Source organism: Sinocyclocheilus rhinocerous, unplaced genomic scaffold, assembly GCF_001515625.1.
Source record: "Sinocyclocheilus rhinocerous isolate Xijiao unplaced genomic scaffold, SAMN03320098_v1.1 scaffold625, whole genome shotgun sequence".
In the NCBI taxonomy this organism is placed as follows: Eukaryota; Metazoa; Chordata; class Actinopteri; order Cypriniformes; family Cyprinidae; genus Sinocyclocheilus; species Sinocyclocheilus rhinocerous.
Genome location: NW_015646350.1, coordinates 549,529 through 563,701, shown reverse-complemented (window position 1 = coordinate 563,701; position 14,173 = coordinate 549,529). Strand labels below are relative to the sequence as shown.

General features: G+C 34.6%; 1 protein-coding gene and 1 long non-coding RNA gene across 5 annotated transcripts in view; one reads left to right on the top strand and one right to left on the bottom strand.

Moving 5' to 3' along the window:
• The window catches only part of LOC107707385 (uncharacterized), a 16,880-nt gene extending 11,143 nt beyond the window's left edge, over window positions 1-5,737 (bottom strand). The window contains exons 1-2 of the long non-coding RNA XR_001636253.1: window positions 5,727-5,737; window positions 1,116-1,118 (exon numbers count right to left, since the gene is read on the bottom strand). This is a non-coding gene — a long non-coding RNA (uncharacterized LOC107707385). The remainder of the gene's footprint in view (window positions 1-1,115; window positions 1,119-5,726) is intronic.
• The window catches only part of LOC107707383 (transcriptional enhancer factor TEF-5-like), a 43,089-nt gene extending 31,753 nt beyond the window's left edge, over window positions 1-11,336 (top strand). Inside the window, exons 2-12 of one of the 4 annotated variants that reach the window (XM_016511377.1) lie at window positions 1,532-1,596; window positions 2,428-2,490; window positions 3,684-3,695; window positions 5,113-5,241; window positions 5,328-5,371; window positions 5,447-5,511; window positions 5,593-5,729; window positions 8,938-9,111; window positions 9,322-9,465; window positions 9,567-9,719; window positions 10,429-11,336. In XM_016511377.1, the coding sequence (XP_016366863.1) occupies window positions 1,532-1,596; window positions 2,428-2,490; window positions 3,684-3,695; window positions 5,113-5,241; window positions 5,328-5,371; window positions 5,447-5,511; window positions 5,593-5,729; window positions 8,938-9,111; window positions 9,322-9,465; window positions 9,567-9,719; window positions 10,429-10,542 (1,100 nt within the window). In that variant the 3' untranslated portion in view covers window positions 10,543-11,336. Of the gene's footprint in view, window positions 1-1,531; window positions 1,597-2,258; window positions 2,322-2,427; window positions 2,491-3,683; window positions 3,696-5,112; window positions 5,242-5,327; window positions 5,372-5,446; window positions 5,512-5,592; window positions 5,730-8,937; window positions 9,112-9,321; window positions 9,466-9,566; window positions 9,720-10,428 lie in introns of all 4 variants that reach the window. The other 3 variants (XM_016511376.1, XM_016511378.1, XM_016511380.1) reach the window with 3 other exon arrangements.
• The last annotated feature ends 2,837 nt before the right edge of the window (window positions 11,337-14,173 follow it).

The window sequence follows — 14,173 nt, the reverse complement described above, 5'->3', positions numbered from 1 at the left end:
ACCTACCCTAACAGTCTACTCTGAGAGTTAGTAGACATGTAGTTGCAAATTAATGAGAATTAGTTGACATGTAGTTGACATGTAGTTACAAAGTTACTTATAGTTAATAGAATGTCTAAAGTGGACTATCGAAATAAAGTGTAACCGCATATTTATATTAGGTGAAATATAAATGCCCAAAGAACAACTGGACAACCTACAGTATATGGGTTTTATATATGAAAATGGAAAGGGTGACCTCTGATGGCTAGCAGACGGAAGTTCATGGACCGGATACGTAACATATATATAGCTGTCTATATGGTTGTCTGGACAACCTATATATTTGTTTTAGTAACCCGACTTGGCCAACCTAACACCATTGGCTCTGTCAAAAATTGGTCTATTAATCACCTAGCTAATATATCAGTCTATAACCACAAAGAATCTATCATGACAGGAAGTGGATCTTTTTCCTGAATTCTGGCATCGTCTGCACCATGTAGGAAACATGGTGCTTTATTTATATTTGGGTTGTCTTATCACAGATCTCTTCATTTGTTTGCACATTTACAATGTCCAAACATGTTGTTTGCTGGCATGTTGTAGGGAGCAGGGTTTCCGGTATTGGGTTCAGGTGGTCCGACTGTCAGTGAGTGGGATGCCTTTGGGAGGGTGGGGGTGTCAAGAAAGATTCACAGTTGAAACTTTGCACAGCTGTTGACAAGGTCAACCCTTTATAAACTGTGATGAAATCCTTTTTATCTCTTGACCTCAGTTTATCTCCTCTCACGTCTTCCTTGATTCCCGTCCCTTTTTCTAATATCATCATTCTAATGGCATTATACAAACCGATTTATTATTGTACTCATTTAATAAATTCCTCTTTGTATGAAAACATTTGTCCACTCAGAACAGCTTGATTGGTCAACGCCCTGACACATGGTGGCCCTATTTTTTTTTTTGGCCAAGTCACCACCCATATCGCCTGACTCTTCTGTCACAAGCCTTGTCTTTCAATGGTCTATTAATAAACTAATGGTCTCATAGGAGGCTTTACACCCTACTGTGATATTGCTGGTGGAGGCATTACAGCATTTGTGTGCTTTTCTGTGTATATGAGTCTTCGTTCCCACCAGCTTTATTTAAAAGTGTTAAATTACATGTGAAGAGAAAATTATGAATATTTATTCCTTTGGGAGTCACTTTTGTCCATTAATGAAACATTGTAACAGTCCATGTTTTCCCTGGGAATCGAACCCACGACCTTGCGGCGTGATGCAGCGCTCTACAAGTTGAGCTACTGCCGCAGAAAAACAACTTAAACATGTTTTATATAATGAATTTAACTTTATTTTAAGATATGAAGTCCTAAGTGTTATAAATGCTAACCCAACTTTTATAATATGTCATATCTATTTTCAGTTTCACCATTATTATTAATATTACTGACACTCCGCTCAGTCCTTTATTAATCAGCTACATGTGTTCGTCAGCACTGCGTATTTTTGCGTTTTTACTAATCTTGTGTTTCTCATTGATGCCTTTCCAGGTCGTAATGAGCTGATAGCAAGATACATAAAATTGCGGACTGGAAAAACCCGCACTCGAAAACAGGTAATGTGACAGTTTCTGTTAGCACTTGTTTGAATGGGTACAACAGAAGTCATATCGAAGTCAAAGATTATCACTATATTCTGGTATAATTAGATTATGATGCTTGTAATTGTATTTAGTCATTAATTTTTTTTTTTTTTTTTTGGCTTGTTCATTTTTTAAGTGTTTTTGTTTCACTTGTTGAAATACCAGTGAACTTTATACTGACACCTATTGGTGTGGATGCTGCAATGCGCAAAAGCACATGTTCAGTTATTGATGCTATTATGAGATTATCCCATTCACCGGCGCATTTATCACACATTATTACGTATTATTATAAATGTAAACATATCTGGCAAAACACTGTTCAATTCTTTAGGTGTAAAACTGGAAACAACTACAGTACTTAATGCACCTTTAATATTACAATATAAATAGAAACTTATCATAAAAAGTGTCAGATCTGTGTTACAGAGGTCTAATATATCTATTTTTTGCTAATTCTGAAGCAGTGCAAATGTGCTGTTTTTCTTGTGAACACTGAAACTGCAATGCTGTAATTAAAAAGTCAGTACTCTAAGGTTTATTGGTCACTTGGTTATTTTGACAGATTTGTTGTTATGACATATATACATATGTGTTGGATGATATCAAATGTCTGTGGCCCTGTTTTGCCTCAGGTGTCTAGTCACATACAGGTGTTAGCCAGGAAGAAACTGCGGGAATATCAAACTGGCATTAAGGTATGGCTGTGCTGCCACCTAGTGGCTTCTTTTCAATGTCTCTCTTCTCTTTTCTTGTCTTGTCTCCCTTCCTTCCTTTCTCCCTCCTCTGACGTCCCTCCTGCAGGTGTCTAGCCATCTGCAGGTTCTTGCGCGGAGAAAGTCTCGCGAGATTCAGTCTAAGCTGAAGGTATGCGGCTCACTGCAGTCAGCTCTGCTGTGACCTGAGCTGCAAACTGGGCTTTTCCTAACCTCACCAACCCTTCCTATCTGTGGCACACTCTAACTGTTATAATGACTTGTGATGTTTAGCTTACATGTACCATAATGTGTGTAGTGTACAGGCATTCATTAAAACACATTGTGATGGAACTGAGCAGCATGCTTGTAAAGTAATGGCGCCCTCTGGTGATTGACTGAATATTGCATTGCTTTCTGTTGTGTCGCTACACATAAGCCATTGTGTGTATCTGACTGAACTATTTATTTGTTTGTCTATTTATTTCTCCCATTCTAACTTATCTTGACCTCCATAACTCATCTTTAACATCTTTCTGTGATCTATATGTTCACTTCAGTGAAACATTGTTTTATTTAAATTTGGAGTAGTAGTACACTGTATTGTTTTGATTAATCGCTTCTGCTTCTGCATAATTCTAATTTGTAAGTCATTTTCCACCTAAAAACAAACAAACAAAAAAAACTACCTGGTTGTTGTCTTGTTTTTCTTTAATTATTTTCCCCTCACTATTTATTTATTTATTTATTGTTTGTTTATCCATTCATTAATTTAAGGAGATGATACCTGTATAATTCCAATTTGTGTTCAGATTCTAATTTTAACCACTTTATAATGTAAAAAAAAATGTATAAATATAATGTCCAATAATTTCCCCCCACTAACCATTTATTTATTTGTTTATTTATTTATTTACGCTGCAATTTAATAAGAACAACAATTATCATTGTTTTATTAGCATCCATATGTCATAGATTAATATGTATAATACACATAAGCATACCAGTTTGTTAATGTTGATATTTTTGCATGGTTAATGATTCGGCTTTGTGAGCCGAGTCTGGTGAGGGAGGAAGTAAACACATGACTTCCTTAATGTGAAATGGAGAACTATGATTGTTCTTATAAAGAGGTCATCGGTTTACTTTTTCCAGCAGTAAATGAAATAGGCAGTGATTCGGAGTTATTTTTCAGTGGAGTAGCTGAAGAGAACACTACTCTGTGAAATCTGAACATACAGCATCAGAAGAGAAAACCCTGACCTCTCGGTCCAGCTGTGCTGCTCAGAGTCATTTGATCAGTGTGTCATCTAATCTATGTGTCTCATCAGCGCTTTTAACAGTTTCTCTTCCTTTCAATTTTAGGCCATGAACTTGGTAAGTGAAATGTTTTGTAGTCTGCTTTGCCCGCAGAGCTTTATCGCACCTGCAGACGCTCAGCTTTCATTGATTTGTGCTTCAGTTTGCGCAATTCAGTGCTTTGGCTGCCAATGTCACCCGTCTCACAGTTTGGATGAATTTAGCAACCACTACTGCTGTTCTCTGTTTCAGTTTTGCCTTAAATATTTGTTTGTTATAGCTGCAAACTCGGAACACTGCAAAGTCGGAACAAAGTATTTTGAAAGTGTTTTATTCGGTGTCATTAATTGTAAGATTTTATTATATCAGTGTTCTTTTGTTAGTCTGTTCTATAATAACTGTGTCACTTTGTATACTAAATTCAAACATGGATCGTTTATGCTGTTCAGGTTTTCTATGTAATATTGTATTTTGTTTGAGTGGCTGGATTCAAATGCAAGCACAATATCATGCATCACGTATCACATGTGCCCTTTGTAGCATGATTTTTGCATGTTTGTCTAAACCATTTAGTTTAGCATGCAGATCCTGCACTAAAATTGCACTATTGTTCAAAAGTTTACGATCAGTACGATTTTTAGTTTTTTTGTTTTTGAAAGAAGACTTCTCACTAAGGCTGCATTTATTTGATCAAATATACAGTAAAAACAGTAATATTTTGAAATATTGTTACAAATAATGTTTTATATTTGAATATATTTATTGTAATTTATTCCTGTGATGCAAAGCTGAATTCCTCCAGTCTTCAGTGTCACATGAGCCTTAAGAAATCATTCTAATATGATTTTATTGTTATATTTTTATTATTTATTTATTATTATCAATGTTGAAAACACTCGTGCTGTTTAATATTTTTGCGGAAACTGTGATACATGTTTTTTTAAGGTTACTTTGATGAATAGAAAGTTTAAAAGAACAGGATTTTTAAAAAAAAAAGTTTTTTTGTATCAATGTCATGAGCCTTAAGAAATCATTCTAATATGATTTTATTGTTATATTTTTATTATTTATTTATTATTATCAATGTTGAAAACACTCGTGCTGTTTAATATTTTTGCGGAAACTTACATACATGTTTTTTTAAGGTTACTTTGATGAATAGAAAGTTTAAAAGAACAGGATTTTTAAAAAAAAAGTTTTTTTGTATCAATGTCAAAGTCTTTACTGTTATTAATATTAACAGAAGTATTGATTTTCTTAAAAAAAAAAAAAATTACGGATCCTTAAATTTTTGGATGGTAGTGTATATATCTTTGAAGTCTGCTTTTCATAAAGATTGCATATTATTTAATATTATTTAAACTAATTATTATTTTAAAAATTCCAATAGAGAAATTCAAGCGAGATAGTTTCTTTCAATCCAGGTTTTGTTCCAAATAGTTCATTCCCCCAGTGAAACTGTGCTTCTAATGAGCTTTTCTTGTGTCTTTCACAGGATCAGGCTTCCAAAGACAAAGCCCTGCAGAACATGGCCGCTCTTTCCTCCGCTCAGATCGTTTCTGCAAGTGTGATGAAGAGTCATCTGCCTCCTCTTCCTCAGCACCCCTACCCCCCTCCAGCCCGGGTAAATTCAGAGTTTAAGTCACCCTCTTTTGACCAGTTCTCTACCATCACCTTCAAACTCATATTGTCCTCTGTTTTGTTGTCTAGTTTTGGCCCGGCCCCATCCCAGGACAGCCTGAACCTTCTCAGGAGTGAGTATTTCTGACATCTTATCTAATCTCAGTGTTCTTGTGAGATCCTGCTGATCTGTCCCTGTGTTTTTCTAGCATCAAACCCTTTGCACCGAGTCCGTACTCCACCCTTCAGCCTCCACTGCCTACACCCATATCAAGTAAGAGCAGTGCAGGGATTATTTCAACCCTAGTAAACTTAGACTGACCACCCGGCCTAAACCAGCATGTTTCCTCGACAGGTTATGAGCAGTTACCCACCCCGCACCCCCCGAGCGCCACTGCCATGCCTGTGTGGCAGGACCGGACCATTGCCTCCTCTAAACTCCGCATGCTGGAGTACTCGGCCTTCATGGAGCTCCAGAGAGACCCTGACACTGTGAGTCACACTTCTGCTGAGAAGATTATATTAGCATTATGCTAATGCTAAGGTGTTAGGGTGCAATGTGGTTTCTGCGTTGTTTGTTTATTTGACAAAAAAGTAGTGAATACACTCTATTCGTCAAGGATAACACAATAAAGTTTAAAACAAAACTTATTTCCATTGTGGTCCTTGATGTAAAGCACAAACTTCACTCCCGGTAACAGGTACACTGGCATTGCATAATAAATAAAAAAATTACAATAAAATTCCACATTTACAAAAATTTACAGTCACAAATAACCACGTACGTAATACAAATTCATCAACAAAACAACCTACTTAAGAACCAACTTTTAGCTTTTCAACTAAAACTAACCATATTCGAGATACCTTTAATGTCCAGAGGTAACTTATTCCACAGAAGTGCCCCAGAATATCTAAAAGACCTACGAGCATACATAGTTTTAAAACGACATAATGTAATATCCATAAGACTTTGCCTAGTTTTATAACAATGTTGCTCATTTACCTTAGAAAAAAATACATTAAAATATGAAGGAGCTCTATTATTGATAATCCTAAAAGACCTACGACCATACATAGTTTTAAAATGACATAATGTAATATCCATAAGGCTTTGCCTAGTTTTATAACAATGTTGCTCATTTACCCTAGGAAAAAATACATTAAAATATGAAGGAGCTCTGTTATTGATAATCTTATGTACCATTTTTTATTTAATATGTTCTAGTCTGCTTTCTATAGGTAACCAATCAAGACACTTAAAATGGGAAACCTCCACATGTGTAAAACGACTAAACCCTGAAACTAACCGTATCAATTTATTCTGAGATTTTTGTAACTTATTCAACCAACCCTGCATGTCATTAATATATAAAAGAAACAAAAGAGGGCCTAAAACACTTCCCTGAGGGACTCAGAAAGAACTCCATCAATATCTAATCTCTAAACTTTCCCAGTTAAATATGAATTCAACCAGACTATCACTTTACTTGAAAAACCCATGACACTTAACTTATTGAATGATTATTGAATGCTCATACATCTGTTTATACACAATTCTTTCTAAAAAAATTTGAGGCCACATTAAGAATGGAGATTGGACGATAGTTTCCAGGATCATATCTGTTACCTTTTTTAAATAACGGAATAATTTTAGCTAACTTCATATCAGATGGATCATGGAAATATAGCATTTTCCAAGGAGAGATTAACAATAAATGTAATAGTTGGAGCTGTAATATCTGCAGCATCTCTTAAGAATCTAGCTGGAATATCGTCCAGCCCAGTTAACTTAGACACTTGAAGTTCATCTTGCATTTTAGTAATTTGATTTACACTAACTTTAGCAAAAGAAAAACTATTTGGCAACACCCCTTGTTTTAAGTAAAATCTCTTAACAAAATCAATCCCATAATTTCGTTTGGACAGAGGAAGTTTATCAACTAGACTATTAGCAATTAATGAAAATAATGAAATAAATTTATTAGCAACTTTATTTTTATCAAATTCTATCTTGCCATCAATATCTAGACCTACTTTTGATACAGTAAATTCCGATTTACCAATTGAATTGAACCTATTTAACACCTTCCACAGAGATTTAGGATCTTCTTTGTTTTCTTGAATTTGTTTCTTAATAAAATTACGTTTTGCCTCCTTCGCAATTTTGTCCACTACTTTAAGAAATAAAACTTAAAAATTTTTCCAAACATCATCAACTATTGAGATATGTTGACTATCATTCCAATTAACTATTTTAAGATAGTCTTTAAAAACTTCAATATTATATTTTTTTAACGATCTAATTCGTGAGTAGGTTTTTGTCATGTTAGTGTAGTTAAGGTGTTTTGGTGATTTCTAGAGCGTTGCTAAGTGTTTGCCAGGATGGTTTCTTTAAAGGGGTCATATAATGCGATTTCAAGTTTTCCTTTCTCTTTGGAGTGTTACAATTGAATATCTATCTTCCGTAGACTTAACCAGCAGATATTCACAGGATTTATAATTCATGTATAATTCTTCATATGGATACATTACATATTGAGTTAATGCATACACACACAAAAAATTTTTTAGCATGCTAAAACATGCTAGAAATATGCTAAAACCATGGTTAATTTGTGGTTACCATGGTTTAACTACAATATCTCATGTTTTTGGTTTTATTTGTAGTAAAACGCTATATATATATATATATATATATATATATAAGAGAGAGAGCGAGAGAGAGAGTTGCCTTATTAGCAGCTGTCCCTAAGGGCCACCATACATAAGCCATCCGCCATATTGGAACAGTCAAACATAGTTATTCACTTGTTTGAATATCTATCTTCCGTAGACTTAACCAGCAGATATTCACAGGATTTATAATTCAGAGGATGCAACACTCCTAGTAGAGTGAGCTTGCAACCTGAGCGGGCAGGGCACACCCTGTGCCTGATAAGCCAGGGTGATGGCATCCACAATCCAGTGGGCCATCCTCTGCTTAGAGACAGCCTTCCCCTTCTCCCGGCCTCCGTAACAGACAAAGAGCTGGTCTGAGGTCCTAAAGCTTGTCTCGATGTGACTCGGAGTGACCGACTGAAAGGGAACCATGGTGTATTTTCATAAGGGAGCAGTGTGCAAAAAACATGCTAGCAGCATAAAACATACTATAAACATCTTAGCAACAACCTAAATCATGTAGCAACATGGTGAAATATGCTAGAAACATCCTGTGACTTTCAGACAAGGCTTTGTCAAGCCAACGTCAAAGTTTATCTTCAAACTTTATCTGTCTAGTTTATATACTATTATAGTATTTATTAATATTTTAGCTTTTATTTTTATATTTTCATGTTTTTATTTAGATTTTAGTTTGTTCATGTACTTTATGTGGTGATTTTCATGAGGTTTTGCTTTTTATATTATATTTAGCTTTTTTTTCAGTTTCAGTAGATTTAGTACTTCAGCTTCAACTTATTTATTTTATTTAGCTGCCAGAGCAACATTTCTAATTTTCATTTAAGTTTCACTTTATGTTTTTAATCTAGTTTTTATATTTCATTTTTTATTTCTGCTTTCGGTTACTGAAAATGATTTTCAATAGTTTTAGCTAACAATAACAATACTGTCACAGACGAAAACAAACATAATATGTTTCAGGAATGGCGAGATTTCATGCAGTGCATTAAAGGTCACCTCTTCACCTGTTAATCCACAGTACAGCAAGCACCTGTTTGTCCACATCGCCCAGACAAACCCCTCATACACAGATCCTCTCCTGGAGGCCGTGGACATCCGTCAGATCTACGACAAGTTTCCAGAGAAGAAGGGAGGGCTGAAGGAGCTGTATGAGAAAGGCCCACGGAACGCCTTCTTTCTGGTCAAATTCTGGGTGGGTTTTAACAAATGCATGTTGATCTGTACTGTCATAATTGATACTGTTGTGCCCTGAAAGCCCAGTAAATGTTATGTGTTTGAAAATTACTATCAATTCACAAAGGCCCCATAAAAATGAAAGTTTTCTCAGTCAAGGTCTTCAGGATAACTGTGTTGGTCTATGTGAGGCATTTTCAAACAGATTCTCTTCTGTAATGTGTTTCAGGCTGATCTGAACAGCAGTAATGTTCAGGATGGCGCAGGCTCATTCTATGGGGTCAGTAGTCAGTACAGCAGCGCTGAAAACATGACCATCACTGTCTCCACTAAAGTCTGTTCTTTTGGGAAGCAGGTGGTAGAGAAAGTCGAGGTGAGGTCACAATATATTCATAGCTATTCATAGCTGTGTCGGTCTGTACTGACAAAAGTGGTTTCAAAGCATCATCTATACTTTGACTTTTTGACCCCTAGACAGAGTATGCGCGTGTGGAGGGTGGGAGGTACGTTTACCGGATCCATCGCTCACCCATGTGTGAATACATGATCAACTTCATCCATAAACTCAAGCACCTGCCAGAGAAATACATGATGAACAGTGTCCTGGAGAACTTCACTATACTGCAGGTAAGAGAATGAGAAAACAGGGCAAAGTAAGGATTTAAGATTGGACCTCTTTCAATTCATAAGTGTGATCTGGCCAAACACCCCAAAGGGTGTTGAATCAGAATAATGGGGAAAACTAATTGCTGTTTAAAGAATTTCAACAGAGGAATTTCATCATTGACTAATGCCTATTTTTTTTTACAATATTTGTCTTTCGAATGTAGTGAAGTTAAAGTCATAAGTTCCCAGAAAAAATAATACTCAAGTAAAGTACAGATACTCAAAAAGTGTACTTAAGTACAATACTCAAGTAAATGTACTTAGTTACTGTCCGGCTCTGCTTCTGGGTCAAAACGGACCTGAATGCATTATGAGGGTTAAGAAATTAATACTTTTATTCAACAAGGGTGAATTAAATTGATAAAAAGTGACAGTAAAGACATGAAATCTATTTATATATTGATGTTTGTCCCATTTTAAAGACTATAGGATAAATTAAAGCATTTTTGGAAATGACGTGATTTTAAACACCTAAATAGTTTACAATGTAAAAGTTTACAAAAAAATGGGGGATATTTTTACAATTATACTGTATTTCCAAGCTTATGTCATTATGCTCATCCAACATAAATGTTTACTGTGCTATGCCAAGCTTTCTTGGAAGTTAGCGTGATTCTACTATTCTACTGTTCTATTACACTTTTCCCTGATGTGTTTTTCTCTTCCTCAGGTTGTCACAAACAGAGACACACAAGAGACTTTGCTTTGCATTGCGTTCGTGTTTGAGGTGTCTACAAGCAACCACGGAGCACAGTATCACGTTTACAGACTCGTCAAGGACTGAATGGCCGCTTTGCCGAAAACACCTCCAGACGCCGTTCATCCAATGCGTACGAACAAAGTGAGGAGAAGAAAATTAGACAAACCTGAAGCTCATGAACACAATCACGGACAAAAGACAAACCGGGATCCTCTGCGCTAGGTTGTGCTGTATATTTAGTCGTGTTCCTTAAAAGCAAAGGAAATGTACTTTCAGGGATAATTCTGTTTCTTACTGTTTTGTGGGGGAGAGGTCTTGAATGTCTGTGGTGGGTGAACTCTGATTCTGACGCTTGTCATGTTTGTGGTACTAGACTCTGAAGGCACAAGGGTCTTTTTAAAGGCAATTGTAAGCGAATAGGAAAGGAATTCTGGTCGATACGAGTCTTTCTCTAATCAGGAATGTTGTGATAGTGTATGTTTGTCTTTCATTCAGACACAGCAGCTTGCTACCTCTGACCTTTGACAGATCGCGGGCTCAGATTGTGCTCAGAACAATGCGTCTTGAAAATAAAAACGGTTTTGTGTAGGAAAGAGACACCGAATGTTTGTGATGGTAAGAGCAAGTTGCAAAAAGTTCAGGGTTCGTGTTCCACGAATGTCGCACACTTTTGCAAGTTTTACTCTCGATTTGGCTTGATTTTCTGTTTTGGAAAATGCAAATGTGTGAGCTATTTCTACCTCCTGGGGTTACATGGATATGTATGGAAGCTTGTTTCTGCCACAGAATTAAAAAAAAAATGTGAATGCGAGTATTTATCTCAAAGTTTCTCGCAAATTTTCTCGCAATTCAACTAGATATAAACTCGCAATTCTGAGAGGATAAGTCAGAATTATGAGATATAAATTTGCTATTGCAAGAAAAACAGTCAGAATTGTGAGATAAAAAGTCGCAATTACCTTTTTTTATTTTTTTATTCGGTAGCGGAAGCAAAAAACTAAATTGTGAGATGTAAACTCAGAATTCTGAGAAAAAAAGGTCAGAATTGCAAGACATAAAGTCAGCACTGAGAGAAGTAAACTTGAAATTGAAAAAAAAAGTCAGAAAGTTTATATTTCGCAATTCTGTTTATTTCTCATAATTCTTGTAAATTACGTAAATTGTACATTTCTCGTAAATCTTTTTCTCAGAATTTCTAAAAACAAAGTCCAAATTGTGAGATTTAAACTCAGAATTACAAGAAAAAAAGCCAGAATTGTGAGATAAAAAGTCGCAATTACCTTTTTTAATTTTTTTATTCGGTAGCGGAAGCAAAAAACAGAATTGCGAGATGTAAACTCAGAATTCTGAAAAAAAAAGTCAGAATTGCAAGATATAAAGTCAGAACTGAGAGACGTAAACTTGAAATTGAAAAAAAAAAGTCAGAAAGTTTATATTTCGCAATTCTGTTTATTTCTCGTAATTCTTGTAAATTACATAAATTGTAAATTTCTCGTAAAAAAATTTTTCTCAGAATTTCTAAAAACAAAGTCAAAATTTTGAGATTTAAAGAAAAAAAGTCAGAATTGTGAGATAAAAAGTGGAAATTACCTTTTTATTTTTTATTCCATAGCGGGGAAAAAAAATAATAATTGCGAGGTGTGAACTCAGAATTCTGAGAAAAAAAGTCAGACTTGTGAAATATAAACTCTGAATTGTGAGATGTGAATTTGTAATTGTAAGAAAAAAGTCAGAACTATGAGATAAAAAGTCACAATTAGCTTTTATTTATTTAGTTTTTTTTTTATTCTGTGGTGGAAACGGGCTTTCCGTGGATATGTAAAGTGCGTTTTTAAAGCAGAGTTTTTGTTTAAAACCATTTTACCATAAAGATTATTGTGAGTATGCATGCTTTTACTCGATTGCCCTCATTTTGAGTGCCTTATCACTTCTGTGTCTACCTTCGCCATAATGGCGAGAGAGCAGGAAAATGCAGTAGATCACCTAACACTGTTTAAAACAAAGAGGGCAAATCTGCTGTTGCATAAAGGGGTTACAGCGGGACAAAACCAATCTCAGCATGTAACACTTGCTTTTGATTTCTCAGTGTTTTTAATCTATGAACTACGTGCTAATTACATCATCACCAAAGCAATTACACCTAACTGGGTGCTTAAGTATTTTCCTAATAAAAAATATTGTATTTTAAAACAAAGAAAGATAGAAAAAAAACATTGTATTTTAATGTACAATTTCAATATTTCAGTTGTTCTCTCAATTTTTGTAAGGCGTGCCATTGGTCAACAGAAGATTTTGAACAGCACCAAGTGAAATTAACCGTTAATTCCATATCAAAATGTGCAATAAGATCTGGGCTATTCCGATCCACGTTTTCTCAGGTTCTTTCAGTAATGTAGAAACACTCTAGGTTTTTAATGTCAGTATATACAGTATGTGGAGTCATGGATTCAGTACTCTTTTTTACGTTTATGCTTCCACACATCGCATCCATCTTGGTGTTAATTTTTTTTTTTAACCCACAATCACCTGCAATGGTTACATATGATTTTTAATGTCAGACATAATCAGTGACAATTAATTGGAGTCATCTGATTATTTATGGCATCATATATTGGTACATTATGGAAAGCACATGTTGATGTTGCATAAATAACTGAGGACTGTTTATTTCGTTGTACATTCTCCTTTTGGAACTTTGTGTGTGTGTGTGTGTGTGTGTGTGTGTGTGTGTGTGTGTGTGTGTGTATGTAAGTTTCTAAACTAATCTGTAATATCTTAACCAAAGAATCGAATGTGAACACCATCCCAGTCTTGCCTTATTGTGTGCTTCAGGTCTTCTGTGACATTTTAAAAGAACAACCATGCTTCTGTGTGAGTGTGTGTGTGTGTTTGTGTGTATTTGTGCACCTGTGTGTGAGAGAGAAAAAATAGAAATTAATTTTGAAATTCTACAAATTGTTTTGTGTATATTTTAAGAATGTTACAGGAAAAATGTTTTTATGTCTATTCTTTTTTCATCTTTATTTTTTTTTGTTTTGTTTGTTCCAGTATCATATTGTTCTGATTAATATGAAATAAGGGTTGTAACATCTTCAGTTTCATGTATTTGCTCATTAAAGTGACTTTCGTGCCCTGGAAGCTATAACATCCAAATTGCTTTTGAAATAGAAATTAATTTTGAAATTCTACAAATTGTTTTGTGTATATTTTAAGAATGTTACAGGAAAAATGTTTTTATGTCTATTCTTTTTTCATCTTTATTTTTTTTTGTTTTGTTTGTTCCAGTATCATATTGTTCTGATTAATATGAAATAAGGGTTGTAACATCTTCAGTTTCATGTATTTGCTCATTAAAGTGACTTTCGTGCCCTGGAAGCTATAACATCCAAATTGCTTTTGTTGTTGTTATACAGTATATCAAGAAGAAAAAAAAACATTATAATGTAATAATATAATTAGGATAATTAATACTAGGCAACAGCTGTGACTGTATAGGGTCACATTTAACTGCATTTATTAATATAAAGTACAATGAAAAAATTGGTATAACATCTATAAATTAACAGTTTTTTTTTTAAATAAAATAAATTATTATTTAGCATCACTAAATCAACCCAAATACATTTATTTATACCAACGCATTTATTAATATAAAGTACAATGAAAAAATTGGTATAACATCTATAAATTAACAGTTGTTTTTTTTTTTAAATAA